This window comes from Tetrao urogallus (genome assembly GCF_951394365.1).
Source record: "Tetrao urogallus genome assembly, chromosome: 14".
NCBI classification, from domain to species: domain Eukaryota; kingdom Metazoa; phylum Chordata; class Aves; order Galliformes; family Phasianidae; genus Tetrao; species Tetrao urogallus.
The window spans coordinates 14522770-14546034 of NC_136827.1; the positions used below are offsets into that span (position 1 = coordinate 14522770).

The 23265-nt window shown below is 41.1% G+C and overlaps 1 protein-coding gene across 2 annotated transcripts in view; it reads left to right on the forward strand.

Annotated features, from left to right (window-relative positions):
- TRPC7 (transient receptor potential cation channel subfamily C member 7) overlaps window positions 1–19264 on the forward strand; it is a gene marked incomplete at both ends in the record, with an annotated part of 56110 nt that extends 36846 nt beyond the window's left edge. Inside the window, 8 exons of one of the 2 annotated variants that reach the window (XM_079542345.1) lie at window positions 2125–2358; window positions 4196–4460; window positions 9619–9814; window positions 13121–13342; window positions 14778–14858; window positions 16749–16802; window positions 18333–18408; window positions 19122–19264. In XM_079542345.1, coding sequence (XP_079398471.1) covers window positions 2125–2358; window positions 4196–4460; window positions 9619–9814; window positions 13121–13342; window positions 14778–14858; window positions 16749–16802; window positions 18333–18408; window positions 19122–19264 — 1271 coding nt within the window. The remainder of the gene's footprint in view (window positions 1–2124; window positions 2359–4195; window positions 4461–9618; window positions 9815–13120; window positions 13343–14777; window positions 14859–16748; window positions 16803–18332; window positions 18409–19121) is intronic. The other variant, XM_079542346.1, reaches the window with a different exon arrangement.
- Window positions 19265–23265: the final 4001 nt, after the last annotated feature.

The following is a 23265-nucleotide window of genomic DNA, read 5'->3' on the forward strand; positions in this document are numbered from 1 at the left end:
CTAGCTTAGCCTCACTGCATGACACATCTCTGTTCTACATCCCATCTTAAGTTCCATCCCCTCAATTTTATCTACATTTTCTCTCCTCTGTATTTTTATGTTAGAAGATTTGAATACTCTCCCACAATGTACATATAATTAGCCAGCAGTACTGACCACGTAATTACTGTAACTTTTCTACTTGTCCTGAATAGACATTTTTCTGTATGTATGGATAAAAAATGACTGCCACGTAGTTGGCAAAAAAGAACAATATAAATTATAGGCCAACAGTGTGATACTTTCACAGAGCGATTCTAATTTTAGTCAGTCTACTCGGTTTTAGACGTGTCTTACTACATTAATCTGTGACTTAGGTATATTAAGTGACCGAGATTAGAAATAAATTTGAGTAGGAGAGTTAATATTTAAACCAGGAAAGACATTTTATGGGCATCAGTGAAGAAGTGCTGTGTTTGGCGATGACGTGCACGTAATATTTCCTGAAGTACTTTTTATACGATGTGCGCACATAATGTGTAGCCTAATGTCTCATGTCTATCAGTTTGAGAATTTTTTTTTTTTTTTTTTTTTGAGCCAGAAATGTGTTCTTTTAATATTTCATCCTTACTCCAGAACAGTTCCCGAGAAACCAATTCTTTCACTTTCTGCCCCAGGCTATTTATTATTAAATCTCACCACGGTAAATGATGGCTTGCGATGAAGTTCCTGCTTTCACTCAGCCAAGAACCTGTGGACACTGTTGCCTCCCCCTGGCTTTGCTGTGCACTCAGCAGACCACAGTCTTTCTTCCGAGATAGATCTATGTGAAACATAACCTGTGTCGTGATACAGCTCCTGGGTTCTGCCTGGAGGTCCCAGTGCTACAGAGGTTGCAAGCTGGTGGTGCCTGAAATAGAGATAGCTTAGCTTTCCTTTGTCTTCCAAACCCTTACGAGCACTCAAGGACTGATGGCATCTGTTCTTCATCTTGTCAGCCTTGCACTGACTAATTTCCTTCCCTATAACTGACTCCTGACTGCTCCTCTTGGGACCATGTGTGCTTCCAGGAGTCTCTGAAGTAGCTGAGCAAATGCATTTAGATGCCACACCACAAGAACTTCCAGCAAAGAAGATGGAGAAGAGTTCATATAAAGGACATGGTTGCAGGAGGCTGCGTGGAAATTGGTCGGCCCTGCTTGTGCTTGATTAAATGTGAATTTTGCTGCTGCTATGGAAACAGGATTGCAGGAAATATTTATAATTACCAGTGGGTAAAATATTCCAACGTTTTATCTGTTCTGAAACGTTTTGGCCTTGGAGTCCTGCTACGACTGAATATTGAGCAAGCTGGTGAATCTGACCTGAGCTGTCGGCTCCAGTTCACCCAGTGAAATCATCCCCTTTCCCCAGCACTCCCCAATACAACATGGATGTCAAAATCCTTGAATTCTCTGGCTTTTAGATTTAGGTGTTTCTCTGGTGTTTAGATTTACTGTAGGTCTACTCTTAGAAAGATCCTAAATTCAGGATAAAGTCAGGATTTGCAAAGTGGTAAAGCAGGCTTTAATGTCTGGAAATTCATTATTTGGTATATAAAACTTAATGAAAAGGACGATGCAAGGACGAAACTTTTGTTTTTCTTTTCCTCTGATCAGGCTACATTTACTGCTAGGTCAGATTTCCTTTCACAAAGCTATTTCCATTCTTAAAATGCTCCCACGCTCTGCATTAAAGGAAGAGAAAAACCCCAGCAGAGTAAGTAGTCGGCCAAGCTTAGCAAGAAGATTTTGAAGAAAGGAAATGTGCTTTTTTTTTTTCACAAGTAGATCAGCTGTAGGATTTTATAACATCCTCAGTATTTGTGAACTGTGCTTTCACAGATGTCAGCAGAAATCTGTTTTATCAGTGATTAATCTGGTGAAATTTTGAGATGTTAGCGTTGTTTGTGCAAAGGAGTATACTAGCTTAAACATGTAATCATTTTAAAGGAAAGCTGACATTAAGTGTTCTCTTGAGAAAGTCAGTTTAACTGAAGAGTTACTTGCTTCAACCTTAGAAGCCACTGGTAGCTGGGGAATGGGTCTGTCTGAATGCAAAAAGTGCCTTTGTCTGCTGGTTAAACGTGCTGTGGCCTCTCTGTAGGCATGATATGGTCAGAGTGTAAGGAGATCTGGGAAGAGGGCCCACGAGAGTACGTGGTACATCTCTGGAACCTTCTGGACTTTGGGATGCTGTCCATCTTTGTGGCATCGTTCACTGCCAGGTTCATGGCTTTCCTCAAAGCGACCGAAGCACAACAGTACGTCGATCAGTACGTTCAAGATGATGACCTCAATAATGTCACCCTTCCCCCTGAAGTTGCTTACTTTACTTACGGTAAGATGCTTTTTGCTATCTAATGCTTCTTGTTCTTTCAAGCTGTTGTGTGCTAGTGCTGAAAGTACCTTTTTTTTGGTGATATTTATGAAAGTTATTTTCAAATTAAAATCATTCTTCTGAGATTTACCCATTCCAGCCATTTTCATAAGCAGCCAAAAAGAACTGAGATCTGACCCTCATCGAGTCTCTGATTTTGCTCTGAGGCTTAGCTCAATCACTTCCTGAAAAATAGCTTGAGCAACAAATTATTGGGACCTGGGAGGATATAATTTAAATTATAGATGATGAACCCACTTCATTTTTCAAATGCGAGAGGAGGGACATGTGAACCAGTGTGAGATCTGGAGCTGCGTTTTTAACTGGTGGTGTGCTGTGCATCTGTCACATCCAGTGCCTATGTAATAGACGTACAAATAGAAATCACACCCATACACTGCTCCATCTCCAAGAGAACACCTTTATTTCTGAGATCCTATGTGACTTATAAATGCTAACGTTTGGAAATGCAAGCAATAGCACAGCTTTGGTTAACGTTATTTCTGATGTTTTTTCTTTGATATTCACAAACAGAGCTTTACACTCCCATATAGTGGCTGGACTTGTTGTGTGCCTCTGTAAGCTTGAGATATAACCTTAGATAAAATCTATGGGGACTTTGCTTATGGAAGGCTGCAAGGTCTGTTGGTGTGAGCACAGTGGAGCACCCGTTGCTCACTAGGCTTGCAAGGCAATGTTCTAGCAATGAGCTTGGACCAGAGGGGCAGATCTGGGCTGGCAGTCTTCATTCACAGTAGGCTTACACCATGTGGCACCAGGGACATGTGCCCTGAGACCACAGCCATGGACATGCTCAGCCTCCTACTTGCCTCTCTGAAGGTAAGCTTCCCTCCCGCTGCTTCAACAAGAAAGAGGAACTCATGCTGTGGTTTTGCTCTCTCTGGTTTGCTGGTGACCCATATAAAGTGAATTCATGATATAGAAGCGTAAAGGGTCCAGAACAGAATGTCACAAGCAGATCCTGTGAATTCTTTCATCTGCTGCTTTTCCTTGGTACAAATTGCTGGAAATAATGCTGAAGTTTACTGCTGTGTCCTTAGAGATGTCACTTGTTTTGGCTCTGAGTCAATACTTTCATCAAGAAGCTCACTGATGCAGTGACACTTACAAGCTACATTAATATAAATGATCAATTTTTAGTAAACAAACAATGCATAACTGATATCAAAAAGGCATTTTTTAAAGTAGAAATTTTAGAGTGGCTATGTTGCCAAAGTTGGTCTCAATTTAAAGATAACACAACAATGATACGTTTAGTGACTGTACCTGCTTTATCTGAACAAATTCAAGCTTCCTTGTCTAAAGTTACAGAGAGAGATCTCAGCCTCCCTATTGTTTCTCTTCCATGTATTGACATAGTGCCATGTATCCAGTTACAGTTATAGCCAGTTATATCTGCTCTGTTGTGATTTTGGTTTTCAGTCTCAGGGGCATCAGCTGGAAAAAGGACAGCACAGTTGATGCTGCAGTAGGAAATCAAAACTCCCAAACTTTTTTTTAAAGTCTTTTATCTGTTGTGTGACTGGTAAATCTCAGTGACTCGCTCATTTCTCATCATTTCCATGTCAAAAATCATTTCCATGTCAAAAAGAAACTATTTCTTGCCCATCCTTGTAAAGAATGCTGAAGACTTTCAGTGACCAGTTGTTCCAAGCCCTTTTTTTCCCTTAACTCCTGGCCAGAATCAAGATGAAGCCCTAAAAAGGAATCATTTATCATCATAACATCCACCTGTCACTTTTCATTACTAATGTCTAATGTCCATGTATTGTTTTAGCCAGGAACAAGTGGCTTCCCTCGGATCCTCAGATCATTTCAGAAGGACTGTATGCAATAGCTGTGGTACTCAGCTTCTCCCGCATTGCTTACATTCTTCCAGCCAACGAAAGCTTCGGGCCCCTGCAGATCTCTTTGGGAAGGACTGTGAAGGATATCTTCAAGTTCATGGTCATCTTCATCATGGTGTTCCTGGCCTTCATGATTGGAATGTTCAACCTTTACTCTTACTACCTTGGTGCAAAATACAACCCTGCATTTACAACGTGAGTACTTAAGGAAAAAAGGGCTGCTCTTGTAGGGCTCTGTTCATTCTGGTTTATTGCTGCTGCTAACTCTGTCCAGGTAGCTGGGATGCTGCTGAAAATTCTTCAGCTGTTAGTCGGGTGCTTGGCTAAAAGCAGAGAGGTGTCTGCACAGTGGGTGATTCCACATGCAAACAAAAGTCCATCTCTGCAGCGTACCTTTGTGTTCTCTATTCTTCCTGTGATTCCACCAAACCTAAACCTCCCTTCCTCTTAGCTGCTCCCTCCCTACTTCTTGCTGGGCTTCCCACACTGGGGGCTTTCCATCCCACACACCCACCTGTGAGGGAAGAAGAAAGCTCGGTGTGATGCTTTCCCCCTGCTGTGATCTGACATCAAGGCAGTCTCACCACACTTGTAAAGCCTGAGATGAGGAGCAGACAGCAGCTGGCGTTGGATGTGTCATTTCTCTAATGTGTCATACAGCTAGCCTCAGCTCGTAGCTCCCCTAAGAGAAACGACCTTATTGGCATCATTTCTGCTCTGTGAGTGGCTGTGTCCTTCCAAAGACAGGAGCCAGTCTTACTACACTGCTCTCTTGTGCAACACATACTTTTTCCCACAACGTTTAACTTTTCTGATTGAACCAAACGTGCCTTCTGAACCTTTCTGTAACTGAGGACACACATTAATGGAAGGATTTATGAGGGCAGATGCAATTACATTTATCTGTGCTTGGTAGTAAGAGAGAAGAAAATTGAGTGTGGGATGTGACTTGGTTCCTGTTGGAAGAGAAGATGTCCTTGAAGCACAAGAGTTAATGTGAAGTTGAATCGATGCTTTCCCTGACTGCAGCAGTTGTGGTGTCCTCCAGGCAGTCATCAGAGCACCCTTACAGATTCCAGTCTCTGATGCAAAAGTGATAACTGTCCAATTAACACACACAGCACAAGTGGATCTCTGGGTCTTTTGATGGAAATAATGAGCAAACATTGCCTGGAATGGTGACTGCTCACGGGAGGAAAGATTGCTTGAGTGCCTGAGGGCTGTCTGAGCTGAGGAGAGTCCTGTCAAAAGGCACTGCTTGTCCTCCTTAATGTTAGCCTTGTGATCACTGATCCTGGAGGGACTTCATGGAGTTACAAAGCAAATTTTCCATGAAAATGAATTTTCCTTTTAATAGTTTGGAAAAGACTTAAAATAAGCCTGATTTCCTCTGATTATATAAACATGCAGAAGCGTTAAAGGATGATGAGTGAAAATGAGCCCTTCATCGCACGAAACAAAGAGTGTAAATTAACATTCATCCTCAAAATCCTTCTCAGATGTCTTATTCAACAAACCAGAAACCTGCAGTCCCACACAGTTTTGGCAAGCTAGGAATGGTACATTGGCAGAGGGGCTAACCCTCGCGACATTTCCTTGTTTGCTTTTCTTGAGCAGCCTGTGAACCGTCCTGAGCATGGTGCTTTCCTTCTGCCATTCACTTATTTGTGACAAGGGGGGAAGTCTCAATGTGTTGTCAGAATTTGCCGAGGCGAAGAGAAACGCTCACTTTGCTGAACTCGTAAGCATTTTGTGATTTCACTGACTTCTCTGAATGCACCTCATAGCAGACGTCGCAAATTCCAATGCGTGAAATTTTACGGAAATTAAATTTCCTGCTCAAAACGATGGCTGTTTTACTATGGGACCTGAGTTGGATATCACTTGGCTAATTGTGACAGAAGAAAAAAACCTGCTGGATTTGCATGTTAATCAGACTGGCCGGTTCCAAAGGGCACTGAATTGACAGCTCCCTCTGAACATCGCAGTGGATATCCCCAGTGATACCCTCACAGACAAGGAGCTGCTCACGGAAATAACATTGGATTTCAAACAACCACAGCTCCCCAGGACAGTGCGTAGGAAGAGGAAAAAAAATGAATATTTGTCCAGGTATCATTGAGAGGGAATTGAATGCTTACATCTAATAATAATCCATGAATGCTGGTGTAGCTTGCACTTTTGGAATCCTTCATTTTGCTTTCTGCAGAGCAGGCACACAGCACCCCGGTGGCCTCTGAACCATGTTATCATACAGTTTCTGTCAGTTCTTCAATTTTAATGCTCTTGATGCAAAGGAAATGAAAATGCAGCGTGCTTTTCCTCACGCTGTTAAACACTGAGATTATTTAGCTAACTGTGGTATACTTCCAAATTTTTCTTTTTCAGTTCTTCAGTGCTGAAAAGTTGACAGCTTTCAGGCCTCTTGCGGCTGACCCCAGCACTGTTTATGTGTTTGTTGTATGCTGTGTACAGAACACAGCTCTCCAAACAGCCCGTAATTATGAACATGCTATGCAAACAGAATTGAAATGGAGGCAAGACTGATTGTGTTCGTCTTGCTTTTTGCATCACAAATCAGGCTGAAGGCTGCAGCATGAGGGTTTCTGTCTGCTTCTCCCCAAGGGGAACTGTGACTCACTGCTCAGTGCCAATGTTACTTAAAGGCTTGGAGGCTTTTTTCTTCTTATTTTGCTCTGTCAAAATATGATATTTTTGTGGATTATATTGACTGCATTGCTTTTCTGGCAATGTTAAAGCTCTACCAATCAATTTAAAGAAATAACTCAGTCTGAAAGGATGCCTTAAGCTTTCTTAAAGGGGAGGATGCAAGACTGACATGAAATCATGTCCTCGCTGTGATCTTTTTTGATGAACAGCACACAGCTGCTTAGAGAAGCAAGGAAAATCTGAAACTAGATGATTGCCTGTGGTCTGTTTTCTTCCTTAATGCAAAATCTTTGTTTAACTTCATCAAGACTGCCTATTCAAGCAAAATTCTTTCTGTTCCCGCTACAATTGCTGGCCCTTCTGCAGTGAGGAGAGCACAGCATACCCGTGCCAGCAAGCAGCACCACTCAATTTGTCCCTGCCAGCTCCCCCTGCTCTCCGGAGTGGTTAAGATGGACAGGACTCTTGATCTCTTCCCTCATTTGTTTACCTTTGGGAAGGATAAAGCACTCTGTGTCTTTGCAGGAGGGGGGCAAACATCATAGCTGATGCTGACGAGATGCATCAACATCTTGGAAATTTCAAAGAGTTTGCTCCAACTGTCCTCATCTCGTATTTTAGTGAGACACTTTCAAAAAGAAACGAATATGTTCCCTGTTACCTGTGCCAAATCTTGTGCAAATTGGCAGTAGTGAGAGGGGAGGAACCATCCAAGTTTGGTACAGGCTGCCCAGAAAAGCTGTGGATTCCCCATTCCCCAGGCTGGAGAGCTGTTGGTTGGCAACCCTGCCCATGGCTGGGGGCTTGGATCTTTAAGGTCTCCGCCAACGTAAGCCATTCTGTGTTTCTCTGATGCAGCCTCGTCAGAAGGTGGGGATGGTCTAGTACCAGGTCCCTTCAGAATCATTTCTTCCACAAGTGAGAGTGCTTTGTCTGTCTTGTAGGCATTGCTGAGCGTTGTGTTGGGATGCCAGTTTCCTGCCACCCTCCTGCTCCCATACCCATTCTTCTTCCACTTGATGCTAGGATTAAGGACTTTGGACATTTGCAGAGGAGCACGATGGCTGTGCTGGAGCCCTCAGCTTCTCAAGGTGGCCAGGGCCAGCCATAATTTACTTTTCAAGGAGAACCTGACACCTCTCCAGAACAAAGGTTAATGCTTAAACTGCAGAAAAGGAGCGGAATTGACATGTTGTATTAAAAACCACCAGCAGGGTGGAAAACTAAGGGAACCTTTCCAAATTAAAAAAGGGAGGTTAATAGCAGGGTGTAGCTGGGATCCAGGCTGGTGGTTACGGTTTTTATTAGTTTGATAAGTGACTGATGACAGGTTTCAAAGCCAGTGGTTTTTGGTGTTGTACAAGTTCTTTAACTAGAAATACAATGTCTAATAGAATAGGAGCTAAGCAGATTTCTAACATAAAAGTGAAGGATATCTGACACATTAATGTCAGCTGTCCTTTGCTGCGTGTGATGGGAGGAGACAAGAGCAGAGTGAGGAGAGGAAATACCCTCCAAGTAGAAAAGAGGTGGTGCTTTTTTGCAGCAGTCATAGCTCATCCCACAGGTAAATCTCTGCGTAATATCCCAGCCTCATTGCAAAACAGCGAGGAGGCGCAAACAATAATTTATCTAAGTAAAATGAAGACTGAATAGAAAGCCACATTTCAACTGATGTTGTGTGACACCTATTTGGAACACCACTCAGGATCATCTCCCACAAGTCAGTGCGGTTATGCTGGATGAGAATGATGCCTGAATATTTACTGCAGTCTTACTATGATGTGCAAATGGAGGAGGGGATGCCAGGAGTTGTGATGGGAGATAAGAGCCAGTTTGCTGTGGCTTCCCTAGGTCATGTTCATAGTTTGTGTCTATAATCTGTTTTCACAAACAGATCTTGCTGGATTAGTCACCCTAATAAAAATAATTAAAAGATCCTGAAAATAATTAATGGCTTTGTTTTCTTAGAGGGCATTTACCTCCTGGGATGCGAGTAAACTCACATAAAGTGAGTGAAAGTAAATGCATTATTTTCTTTCAACTTGAAAACTAAGCAAAGTTCTTACAAAACATACCAGCATTCTTCCTCGTCCTCCTCCTTCCTTCATTTCTGTCTGGAAGAAAATCAGACCATGGGATGACTTTATTTGCATGGTGCACTGGTTACACTCATGCCACAAGTCAGAACTTCTCACAGATTCCTTTTGTGCAGAAAATGATGCTTTTCTTCTGCCCTGGAAATCCCTTACAAGGCAGTCAAGATAAGTTCCCTCTTCCTTCTCCCAGGTAATCTCTGCTTGATTCATCTGCATCTTCTCCAGATGAGGAATAGGTGGTGAAGTAAGAACTTCTGAGTCCCTTACAAAAGGTTCCAAACTGCAAGTGGCCCATGGAGGAGTCCTTAATAGGGACAGAAAAGCCAAATGACAAATAACACATCTGAGAAGAGCAGATGGAGCTAGTAAGGGGTCGCTGCCACTTTATAGTATTCATAGAAGTATTATTTCTTTATCAGATCAGGACATTTAATCTGGCATCTCCCAGGGTGATGGATAACTGCTTGTAATTACTGTGCCAAGGCATCATATTTATATTGGTGGGTTGCCACTTTTATTATTAAGCATTTGTTCTGCCTGATTTGCTACCAACTCTATAAAGCAACCATTTTCTTTATTTTTAGGGTAGAAGAAAGTTTTAAAACCTTATTCTGGTCAATATTTGGCTTATCTGAAGTGATATCCGTGGTGCTGAAGTACGATCATAAATTCATTGAGAATATTGGATATGTACTCTATGGAGTATACAACGTGACCATGGTGGTGGTGCTGCTTAATATGCTAATAGCCATGATAAACAACTCTTATCAGGAAATTGAGGTAAGATAAGAAACTGGGTTATGAACACAGTATGCGTAATTGTTATCGATAATGAAAATGTTAAAAGAACAAGGAAGTTGTTGTTTATTCCGTATGCAAAATTGGAGCACTATTGAAATACAATTCTTACAGAGAGTCAAGGCCATATCAGTCCCAAACTAGGGCTGAATTAATAATTAACAATGAATCATTTCTATAAAAACTTCAACTTCCTTGTCTTTAATGACCATCTGTGAGCAATCTCGATTTCCTTTGCGTGTATTTAATGAAAGCAGCTTGTAGTAGTTTTTACTGCCTACATTGGTTGCAATAATTTATCCACCTTAGCTATGTTATTTCCTTACGAGAAATCAAGCAATATTTCACCTGTTTCTTTCCCTATTTTCTACTGGCTAAACATGCAGGCCCATTTAGGGCTGAAGCTCATAGATACACATATAAAAATTCCTTATTTTCCAATTACCAGGTATGAAATCTTGGTATATATTTTTTGTTATATTTTGAGGCACCCCTGGGACCACAGATCATAATGGCATGAGCAAAAAAAAAAAAAAAAAAAAAAAACCAAAAAAACCCCCACCACCAGCATATAAAGGATATGAATACAACCATCACAGAACATGAATCAGTATCTGCAGAAAGGCGTTTACAGGGTTTACCCAACTTTGTTCAGTAGCACTGGTAGAAGCAGGCTGGGTTTGCTGAGTGCTTTGGACAAAAACAACTCCCTGCTAACATAAAAGAAGAAAAAGAAAGGATTAATATTTGGACAGTGTTAATGCTGATTCACCTCTTTCTTCCGATTTGCTAAATGTCAAGTTTCTGTGGCTGGATTTGTATTAATCATTCGCTCTAATCTTCCCTCTGAACCTGACACTGCAAAAGGCCACAGCTGAAATTATTTTCTGACTGTAATGTCTGATTCCTCCATGTACTGTAGTGCAAACAGAGCTCTATCTCACGTGTGCTGCAACTGAGTCTAAATGTCAGAGGGACCTTACATGTGCTCTCTGCCCTGGAAGCTTTCTTGTGTGCAGAAGGTATTTTCCCAAAGTTTTCTAATCACTTTGAATCATAGAATGGCTTGGTTTGGAAAGGATCTTAAAGGTCCCTGAGTTCCAACCCCCAAACCTTAAGATGAAGCAGTTTCTACTGAAACGAGATCTGTTTCTGAAGGAGTATCAGATTCTTAATGCATTTCTAGTTTATTGTAGTAAGTAGAGATTTTCTTGTGAGTTTGCAGAAGAAAAATATCAATAAATGTCTCAGTAGGTGGCCTATGTTAGTTTTCTGCTCTATATTCAATATTCCATGATGAACAGTTACCTGGAAAAGCCTTGAACATCCTTCTTGGCTGCCTGGAACTTTTCAGAACTTTGTTAAAGAATATTTATAACTATCAGCAAGAGAAACAAATGTGAGCTATTCCATCCAGAGAACTGGGAGAAATCTAGTAAATCTCACACTAATTCCTCTAAATCCTCAGCGACAGAGAGATTAAGGAAAGACAAAGTCATCCTACTGACTAAATAGGAAGTCCTTTCAGTTTATCTGACAACAGCAATGTCCATAATGACAGCGGATGGTAATTACTTAGGAATTAAATTCCATTGCAGTCAATGAGAAAATGCTTTTCTGTTAGCCAGTTTACAAAATAGTATTCTCGTGCTTTCCATTGAACGTCTCTTTTCAGCTACTTCTGGTTTTTTTCTGTTTATCCCTCAAGTATTAATGCTTCCTGACCAGTTTCTATTTATGGAAGGAAAAAAAAAATCCTTCTGCCAGCCAGAAACACTTCCATCATTAGCTCCTTAGCTATTTAGCAGAAAAGCCTTAAAAATGTTAACAAATTATTTCTACCATAATTCAGCTTTAGGCTTTTGTGAGGTTCAACCCCAAACAATGAGAAGGCTGAGCAACAGCAGTGAATGTTGCTCTGTTGGCAGAAGTATCACTGCAGCTGCAACAGAATTAAGCTCAGTTGTGGTATGCTAGTTTTTGACATGGTTTTCAAGGTAGGAATTAATCAGAGGTTACTGATTTCAGCAGAACATGGATGTACGTGAGTATAAGGAACCAGCAGACCATGTTTCTATCTGTGCTGCTGCCCTCCATATAAACTGCAAGGCAACAGCTGTATAGCAACTGTATCGCTCTGTTTCTTTGCCTGATGGATGGATCTGACCATCATCCTCTGTAAATGCCAAGCAGATCCTTAAAGGGTGTGCTAGCCTTAACCTTGTCCTTGAGTTTGGAAGTGACCCTGGCCCATCCTGATGCTTCATAAAAGAGATTCACAGGCAGTGAGTTGGGTTGTTTTTTTTCCTACAGCTGCTTAAGTGGCAGGTGGTGAATGGTAGGAGAAATAAGGTGCATTGATCTGGGAATATTATCGTGGTGAACGCAATCAGGATTGACCAGGAAGTAATCTGATGATAGAAGAAATCAGTGATCTAGCCTCCTCTATGGGTGATTCCTGGCCAGTGCAGTGATAAGTTACCTGGCAATTAGCACTGCAGTTAATCAGAGGGAATCATTGTTGTATTTGTAACTTCTCCTTTCCATGACTATATGCATGTTTTAATACAGATAACTTACCAGCAAAGCACCAGCACTGGGTTGTTACTGAAAGACAAGCCCTTTGCTGTCTAATGAAAAAAGTAATGTTTGACTTAAAGGAACCACACTAGTGTGCAAAACACCTTCAACAAACCTAGTTACTGGCCACTGCTATAAAGCTGGCTGCAGCTATGCTCCCATGTTCAAATGAGACAAAGAAACGGGGCAAAAAATGCCACTCTGAAATGATTTGCTCTTCATTATCTCCCTCGTTGCAGCACAGCTCTGCTCCAGCCTTCTGTGCTCCCACCTCTCCTCCAAAATGCCTCTTTGTGACACTGTGCTGCATTTCTGCAGCCTTTGCTGGAGAGAAATGTGAACTTATTTGTATCCCATCTTACGCTGACCTTTCTGGCTCATGGCATTTGCCTGGCTTAGAAGGCAAAAATGGTTCCCCTGTTCCCAACTTCTTCTTAATAAGCAGTTTGTAAAATTTTTCTGTCAAGCAGAAATAGGTGACATTCAGTCTGGTATTTGGAGGATTTGCACTCTGTTTATTCATTTCTTTGTTTGTTTTTTCCTTTTTTTTTGAGATGACAGAGAAACCTAAGAAGATAACATTACTTTCAGGTGTTCTTTTAGCTGATTCTTGTTAACTCCTGCCTTTATGTTTGTTCTCATGATAGCTGAATTCCTTTCTTTGTGCTAATTATGCATTTGGGTGTTATTTTCTCTTCCCTTTCCAAGGAGGATGCAGATGTGGAGTGGAAGTTTGCACGTGCCAAGCTCTGGCTATCCTACTTTGATGAAGGAAGGACTTTACCTGCTCCCTTTAATCTAGTGCCAAGCCCTAAATCATTTTATTATCTCATACTGAGAATAAAAATGTGCCTCATAAAACTCTGCAAATCTAAGGCCAAAAACTGTGAAAATGATCTTGAGATGGGAATGCTGAACTCCAAACAACGGGTATGTTGCATCTTTGCTTTTTGCCTTCTGTGTAGAGTGATAGATCCATGGCTGCAAGGACCTTCTGGTGGGGTTGCATCGTTTGCAGGTTGATCAGGGACAGTGCAGTCTCTTGCTCAGCGTTGTTACTTGTCTTATATCAGCACCTAGAGGGTCCTCCCAGACTTGCAGCCTCATTGTACCGAGCACTGTCAGTACACCTGTGACAGAGCAACTCTTATAAGAGGAGGCACTTCTATAATGGGGTTTCCCAGAGCCTAATAGACAAAGTCAAAGGGCAAGGGCAGAAGCACAGATAATATCCCATCTTATCTGGCTCCTAATCTGCCCAGCAGGCTTTCATGCCTCTTCAAAACATGCTCTTGCCTTTAAGTGATTTCCCAATTAATTTTAGTGCCATTATGTTAACCACCATATTTACTGCCATTCCAGGTTTGGGAACAAGTTTCCAAGCAGTTACTAATAACACTTCCTAAATGCCTACAGCTGCAATTAGCAACCCCTCACTTACTTCTGCCTAGTAATGAGTAGCACTGATGGGCAGATCCTGCCTCTTCCATCTCTTCTTTGGCCACCTGAAGTAGAAATGTGCTTTGGTAGCACTGGGGTTGTGTTCCCTGTCAAAAGCAAGCATCTGTCTTCTAGCCATTACCAGCATCCTGATTAATAATATAATTATTTCTCAAGATCAGTGAGGCAGTTGGGAATAAAAAGCCCTTAAATAGGGACTTCCCTGTACACTTGCATGCAGTTGTAAGGGTCTGTGTGTGTGTATTAGCTCCTTTGAGTCTATAATATGTAATTAATTCCTTTGAGTACTTCTTTATTTCTTTAGCGTTTGGACCAAAAAGTTCATAGGTGGATATGAGTGTCACATAAATCTGTAATGAATGTTGGTCTTCTGAAAAGACTTTTGGAAGATTCTAGTTGGGAAAAGCAATAGCTTTGTTGTCATCTGATAAAAAAAATAAATAAATACTGTTCTATTTTTGAAAAGGATTCAGATAAAAAAGTAGCAAATTGTACTACTGTTTTCAAAGAACTGCTGAAAATCAATTCCATCTCAGAATTTTTTATAGCTGCATTGACTTGTTCTCTACAAACCTATTTATTTTTTAAAAACTGTGCCCTCCATTGGTAATCACCAGTCTAAGATGAATACATTTCACTTCTTTTAGCACCTCCTTAACCAGAACTGGTCTGAGAGTACTGTTTGTGCCTTGACAACTTAAATCCTTTCTTTTTCCCAGGAGTTTTTGTTTTTCAATTCTTTTCCTTCTTTTGGAGCCTTTTTAGAACAGAATGCACTGACTTTTATTACACCCACACATTTAATCATTTCCTACCGGATTTATAAAGCTCCCTTAAGTTTGGGGTCATTCGCATGAGAGAAGCTATCACTGGCTTAATACATCTCAACGTTTTATCGTTACAGAAAGTTCGTTTTCAGTCTGGCAGTCTGCATTCAGAAAACTTTTCAGTGAAGAATGCTTATAACAAGCCCACAAGATACCAGGTAATCACAGAGCAGGGCAGAGGTGTGCTGGTGTACTGCTCTGCTGGGCTGTATTGCTTGGGTCCAGTTGGTGCCATCCTGTGATGTGCTGAGCTGTGGCTTAGTGCGGTCACAGCGCTCAGAGGCAAATGCGGCGTATCATCCATGGTAATAGACGTGGTGTTAATATAGGCCACGCTAATTAATTCCTCTCATGGGTATTAAGCTTCATAGCAGGACGGTCATTCAAGCTTTAATCTCCTAGTCTCGCACTGGCGGCGTTTCATTGTCACGACACCATGCCACCCCTCCAGCCTTTCCATTGCCATTTGCACGTGCTTTCTCTGTCAGTAACTTGTCCTACACTGCAATGTGGTATGGACCAAAAACACAGGTAGCTGATGTGACACCATCAGGATTGAAGGGAAGAGAGATGATTGTCCTTCTCAAAGCAGCACTTCGGCATTTCTGACATTTCGCTGTACGTTCAGACCCACAGGTAGCAGAAAGATGCTGCTATAACTTCTAAATGAGATCTCCTAATGTTTGTGGTAAATTAAGCCCTTATTTCTAGGGGTGAGAAAGCCAAAAACAGCTGTGAAAATAAGTTGAGTTTTCAAAGAAAGGCAGGCATGAATGCTTGTTGTTTTCACTTGATTTTGCTCCTACTGGACTTGCCTTCAAATGATCTTAGAAAGTGCCAGTTGCTGTAGGAAGAAATTGTCAAATAACGCAAGAAAGGTGCAATAATCTTCATTATCTAAATATAAAAAAAAGAACAAACACTTTGATAGTCTGTACAGCAAATTTTCTTCTGCAGCTGGGAAGATGTTTGAAGTAGTGGCTTCTCTGCATGTTTCCTTTAGTGAGGCTTATCAGGTGAAGTAGACCTGCACTTTGTGTAGCTGTAGTATGGTGCTCTTGAGGGATATCAAGAGATGTGCAGAACTCAACCTGCAGTAGCTTGAGAAATAGGACAAATAGCTGCCATGATGTGGGGGTAAACTAGTCTGAGTAAAAGAATGTCCTCATCAAACCCTCTTCAGATGAGGCTTTGAATGGAGCACTGCTAAAATGCTGTGTTAAGTTCATGTGTTTGTCTCCACTCCCAGCACTGGCAGTCTGTCATGCTGTCAGCAGCACTTTGCTCTATAAAAGTCAGGAAAGGATTTGTCAGGGAAATTAGAAGGACTGGTTGGTAATTTTAGAAGCTCAGGAATGTATTTATTTGATGTTTGGTGTGATAAAATAGCTGCAAGAGAGGAGCACATGTGATGGCTCACTCTGGAGCTCTTGTACTGCCCAATGGATAATGCGTGGGATTGAGACCAATTGTATTTAAACTGTTTCAAGTTTGGCCTTCATTATCACGATGCTGTCTGGAAGCTTTATTTGTCACTTCCCTGTAATAAACAGGATTGTTTTGCTGAGAAGCTATTCCATTTATTGAAGCTGTAAGGAACAGTGCTGGAGAGAAGGAGAAAAGCAATATGGAGCAAAAACGAATAACTTTCCTAAACGTACTGGCTGAAACATCTACTAGATGACTAAGTAGCCTCATGTTAGGGATGGCCATGTTTTTAATTTAGTTTCTGTAGACAAATCTGACTGCATTCTGTTCTCAATGGATCAGGTGGGCACCTTCAGGCTTTTGGCTTTCGTGTGCAGCAGTTAATATAGGACTGTATTTGAGTAGTGGCCTTCAAAAATACCAGCTGCATGGGAAGTGGAGTAGATAGATGTTACCATATTTTTCCAGATAGAAATGATATTCATTGTTTATGTCGATTCCTTGTTTTATTCTAAATTTCCTGTCATCTGTTCTGAAACAAACAAACAACAAAAATCATACATCTTGGATCTAGGATTTCCCTACTTTCCCCAAACATTACTTCATTTATGTTTTCCCAGGTGCCAACCCTACCTCCCTCTGGATTCTACTACCTTGGCCATCTTCAACACACCGTACGTGCGCTGTGCCTCACCTCTGTTGCCTTAACTGACCCACCCGGTTAGCCAGATGCCTCTTTGAGACAAGAACAGAGTCTTTAAATCCCACATTCCATGGCTACATGACCTTTATATAAATGAGTGGATCCTTCTTTGATTGCACGTGCATTTCCTACCGTTATAACTCATAGCTGGCTTCTGGGGAGAAAAAAAAAAAAAGAGCAAGTGTATCGATTCCTTAATTCGAGTTTCACAGTCTTTGCAGTGATTTTAAGTGATGTTCAAAGCAGACGTGATTGCTTTGCGAATAGGTGAGCTCACGCTGAGAGGTTTTCCCTTAATAGTGGCCATCTGTTCAAGAAAAGGCATTTGCATATCCTCTCTTGGATGTTCATCGAGCTCTCCTCTGTTTGCAGAGGATGCAGAAAGCCCTGAGGGCACAAAACTATTCACTGAATGTGTCACTCTTTTGTCTCAAAGAGAGCCCTTTGACCTCATTCTAGAAGTAGTCCAAACAGCATAAGGCTTTTCTATTTTCCTGTTTTAAGAAGCTGCTCCCAAGCGAGACAGCATGTCCTGCCTTAGCTCCTCCCCTGAGACTGAGCTACGGCCATCAAGCATTGCATGCCCAAGAACTGATATAAACATCCAATAAGCAAATTTAGGCATATTAGTTTGGACTCCTAATCGTTATCTCTGATAGAGCAGCACTTTTTACATTTCTCACAGTTCAGATGCTTTTTTCCCTACTGATGAGCATCTTTTCTGTAGCAAAGAGCTGGCAATGATGTAGGCCTTCTGCTGTAAGCCACTGGGCAGCCTGAAAATGACAGTTACTTTCCTGCTACATAAATAATGTGTTTTTGAAAAAATATCACATTGCAAGCTCGCATCCATCATCACCTCTTACTGTTCCCATGTATGCTGTTCCTTACTAAGTCATCCCCCATTTTATAAATCCACATGATGCTGTTTTTACCCTATGTATGTCCCATAACATGCACCATTTCTCTCCAAATTGTCTCATTCTCCATTTTTGTTTTCTCTTTCTCTGTTCTAAGTCTGTTCTTTCTCCTCAACCCCAAGTTCCAAAGCAAGTATTTCTGTTTAACTTTGGGTTAGATATTCAACTCATCATCATGAGTGAGTTTGTTACCATCATTAACAACTTATTTCTTCCAGTAAAGTTTATTTTATAGATATGTTAAACAGCAGCTTGTTCAAAAAATGGTTTGAGTCCCACTTCTTAAATTGCTATTGGATCATCTATGTTTCCATTATGTTTGTGGGACATACTCTGCACTCAGATGCATGCCACAAACAAAATGTGGGCTTATTATGGAATGGCAATCAATCAACTACTTCAATACGAAGTTCACAAGATAGAGTAGAAAATAAATGAGAAGTCAATGATAAAAATCCCTTTGCCTCCTCTGAAGCCAGGCTTCATCCACAGAGAAGTCAGGTGCTTGAATTTTTCAGAATAAGTTGAGAATTGAGGAAGTGTGGATAAACTCACGTTGAGTGTCTCTGTTCTCTTTTCAGAAAATAATGAAACGCCTGATTAAGCGCTACGTGCTGAAGGCTCAGGTGGACCGAGAAAATGATGAAGTCAATGAAGGCAAGTGGGTTTTTATTATTGCCACAAATTAGAGCATGTTATTGCTATTGATATCTCAAGTAAAAGGATTGAGCTTAGAGAACACCCTTGGTGGAGAGGAAGCATGCCTCAGGCTCACATGTAGGAAAATGATGTTAACTCAGAGCCACCTTGCTGCTTTGAAATGTTCCTTAGCAGAAAACATGGATCATAGAGTCTGTCTGTACAGCGTCCTGCTTTGCCTCATAGCACTACATGTCCTTCCTTTGCAAAACCCAGGGCATTACCCATACTTAGCCTTGTCTTGGGGCCTAAGTAAAGTAGTTATTGACTGTACTGCCCATGCCCACCACAGGGACATTGCAGGAACTGAATAAGGATATACGCTGCCTTGGTATCTTGTAGTATTTGTAAGCAGATGGAAAAGACATTCCTTGTAATGTCTTTTCCCTGCTATCCTGCCAACGTCCCATGTAGGCGAAGGTCTATACATGGAGAGCAAACAAGAAGAAAGATGAATTTTCCATACACAGTTGTTATTGTTGTTGGTCCCTCTACTGCAAGTACAGGTAATTTCCTATAAGCCAAATATTAAATGCATAAAAGCAGTAACATCATAGAAAGTGCCACAAATGCCCATGACCTAGCTCAAGTAAATAGATAATTTCTTCTGTCTTAAAACCATAGGTGTGATTCCTTTAATATTGCTAACAACAGTGTATTGCTCCCTTTAGGAGAACTTAAAGAGATTAAGCAAGATATTTCTAGTCTCCGATATGAACTCCTGGAGGAGAAGTCCCAGGCTACTGGTGAGCTGGCAAGACTTATACAGCAACTGAGTGACAAATTCGGGAAGAACTTAAATAAGGACATTTGAGGGTGAGCACAGAGGAAAGCAACTGGTTTTCTAAACATTATTGAGTCTCAACCAGCATCTTAAGAGGACAAAAACAGCGCAAAAAATGGGGACCAGGCACTTATCTTCTACGAATTGGCAGTGTCAGTTGGAGCACTTTGCATTACTCCTGTGTTTGGTGAATTTCCAGTTAAATCTTTTATGACACAAAATAACTTACTGGTAAAAGCATACCCCCTTCAATATCAGAAACAAATGAACTGTAGGGAACGCACCTTTTAAAGGCAAAAAAGCCAGATCTTCATCCACCTGTCTGCAGTGAACTGTGCTCATTTACCTTAACTCTGTTGACCAGGAGTTGGTGAAGGCTGAAGGAAAAACATGCCAAGCATATTCCTTGAGAATTTAAAAGAATCCTGTCCTTGGGTGTGTACTCTCCTTTTATGTTTACATGGGCATCCACAGAGGTAACTTTGAACAGCACGGTGGTTAATGAAAAGCATATGAGAAATTGTCTGCTGAAAGGCCAGTTGTCAGATACTTTTCAGATTGGACGAGAGAGTTGGAACCATGAACCAAACTTGTTGGGTAAAAGGTCCTTCATCCCTTTGCTGGAACCTAATAAAGGGATTCCAAGCCAAAAACTCCTTTCTGCCTTTTCCAGCTGTTTTAGCCAACCCACTAACAGCTATGGTCCCTTCAAACATATACCAAGCCTCTCTTTTGTCCATAGATGATCCCAGCTACAACAACAGCGTACAGAAATATTCAGTGAAAATCCACAGCAGAAGTAACATGTTTTGTGCTTATGTGTTCAGGACAAGGAACAGCACTAATGGATGACAGCAACTCAACTCAGCTGCTCTGCTTTTGGGTTCCAGAATTCAAACAGCAAGCCATAGCATGAGGTAAACTATGAAAAACATACCCCAGGAGCTTCAAATCTTTGAAACCATAGGAAAAGGCTTCATTTCCAATGAAGACATGGTGACAAATAAAAAATAAAAAGAAGAATGAATTGTTGAAGAGATGATTGTTCTGAGTTATGTGTTTGGCTCTTCTGGAGGACCTGGAAGGAATTAAAACCAGTTCCAAGGTTGTAATACAAACACTCAGAGTGCATTTTTACGAAGGGTAAGCAACGAGTCGATGGAAAGCAACTGAAGACTTGGATTGCTTGGGTTTCTACATTTAGCTACATGATTTCAATATTTAAAGCACACCTTACAAGTTGGGAACCGCTGAACTGTACTGTTTGTTCACAAGGTACACCTATGAGATGACCATCGCCTTTAGGTATCAGCTGAGAAAAACAAGCAGAAGCAGAAGGTGACCCGTGATCAGTTCTTAAGTGCCAGATGAGAACACAGATAGCCTAATAGAATCATAGTTATATTTGTACAAAAAACGTTGAGGAAAAAAAAAAAGACAAAATAAAAAAGTGTACTGTACGTAGATCTGTTTAGAGAAAAAGCAAAATACTGTATTTTTACCTTTAATAAGATTATCTTGTATACTGTCATATTTTTACCTAAAACCAGGAAAAAAAAATAAAATTACCTCATACTATTTTGTTGTACACTCAGTGAAATACTTGCCTGATCTTTTGGATATCCTGAATATTTTGTTGCTTTTCTGCTGTGTTAACAGTGAAACCATGCAAAGAAGGAATTTTGCCATAAAACTTCTGAAATTTGACAGAGTCAAAAGGCAAAACTTCAAGTATATCTCAAGGGAATGAACTTAGAGAATGGGGATTTCTGACAACAACCTGTAAATGTGTCTCCTTATCAGTGGTGCTTCATTTGAAATACTATCAGTATTAACACGTTTCTAAAACTAATGTGGGAAATTGCTACTTTTGCATGATGGTTCTTGCAGAGTAGTGTTATGATGAACCACTTAGCAGACAACATCTATCACAGAGCACCAAATGCTGGCACAAGATGGTCACTACATGTCATGTTTGTGGGAATGGTAGCCCACTTGTCTCTTTGGCCTGTTTTCCTCTGCTTAAATTGGAAAATGGTGCTATTTAAACTATTCTGCTTTCTCCATGAGAAGATGGAATATCTTTCATGGCAATACTGCTATATTTCCCTACCAACCACTGTATAAAACTCATTTCAACTTTGATAAAAAGCCCTGTCTGAAAGATTTGTCTCATTACAACTCTATGGCTGGCTCTTGATCCAGGAATTGCTTCACCCTTCCCATTCAGTGTTTTAACATCTCCTAGGAATGCAAGTAGAATTCATTAATGCTAAGGAAGTCATATTAACCATAATTTCCATTTCTCATTGTACTACTTATTGAGTTAGATAAGAAAGGTAAGTGGAAATGCAATGATACACTTACATTTTGCATATTTAGATGCAATGCAATGCTCCTAAGGTCCTGTGATGCAGAAGGAAGTGTTCTCCTGGTGCTGAGTATCGCATCTGTGCATGCTGTGGTCAGCACGAATGGCAACGCAGCGTGAGGAGCTCTGTAGAGTGATGTGGGGCACAGCCACGTCCCATCAGCTGCCCTGAGAATGGTGGGGTGAGCAAAGCAGCACAGCCCTGCTCTGCATGCAGGAATTTGCTATGAAAGAGCATCACGTTTTCTAGAACTTCAAAAGGAGACTGAAAGAAGTACAGAGAAAAATGCAGTTTGAAAACTGTGCTTCTTCCCCTTCTAAGCATTTGCATTCCGTGAACTATCCAGGCACTGAGGTTCTTTGTATTAATATTCATGACAAGCAAAATCCCACTTCTCCAAAGCACTTTTCTCATTCGGTCCCAGGAATACCAGCAAGAAAGCTGCATGCTATGTATTCAAGTGCTAGGAGCAGAAATGATGTTAAATTCATTGCATGGTTTATTCTCCAAACTCTGTTTACAAGAAATTAAAGTTAAGAACCTCACTAAACGATCCCTGAGAGAAGTCAGGGATTTTGGAGAGGAAATATCAGAGCAGCTGGGACCCAGAAAGGACAAGGTCTGGGGTGTGTAGCCCCCTGTGCCATCCCCCATTATCAGTGGCAGGCTGGCTTGAAATATGGGGGTTCTATTTCTTGAACAAATTCACAGTGCAAAGGGATATAACTTTGGCCAAACTGTATAAATGGTTAAGATATTTTATGGGAAATATGTTAGGGCTCACCAGTGAGCATCCTCCAAATCTGCTTAATGCTGCAAACCCAGCAGACCAATCAAACTGGAAGTTGGACAAACTGGGAACAAAGCCATCAACCTGCCAGCACTGATGTGCTGACTGCCCCAGTGTTCAGATGGTGGTTTCCTTCCTTGCATCAGTGCATGCTAACAGAAAGGAGACAGCAGCAGAAAGCATTAGCATGCATTTAAGCAGGTGAACTGCAGAGCTTTCAGCCAGCAATCTCTGTAGACCAGAGATGCAAATACGGAACCAAAGGAGCTGCCAGGGGGTTTCTGGCACTTCCAGAGAGCCAAAGAAGCTGGCCTAACTACATAAAGGAGACACTGAGGACACAGCAGAGGACAGCCCATCACTGCACCACAGGCAGGCTTTGTATTGATTCTGAGATGTCTTCACTACAGTTAAATCAGTGCAAACAGAAAGGGAGATAATAGCCAAAGCAGCCAAATAGCTGAACTGGATGGAGAGCTTGCAGTGCATTTAACAGCAAGTAAAAGCATACTCACTTATGGTCACTTGAGAGAGATTTAACACAAACATGCAGTGTGATAAATAGGATTTGGAAGGGCTTAAGAGGTTAGTGAATAGCTAGCAAGCTTGTTAATATTTAAGCAGTATTGATTATAATGCAGACTAATATGTAATTCTCATATTAACAATTAATTATATTGATGCAAGGATTTAATTAGGACTTACCCAGCAGGAGGGATGAGGGATCTGGTGCTGAGATGAATTTCCCTGCTGTAGCCACTGGTCCTCACTCTGGGCAATTGGTCCACACATACTGAGGAAGCAAAAGGCTGAAGGTTGAGATCTTCCAGAGGATGAATGTCACCCTTTAGTACATCAAAGAGGATGGC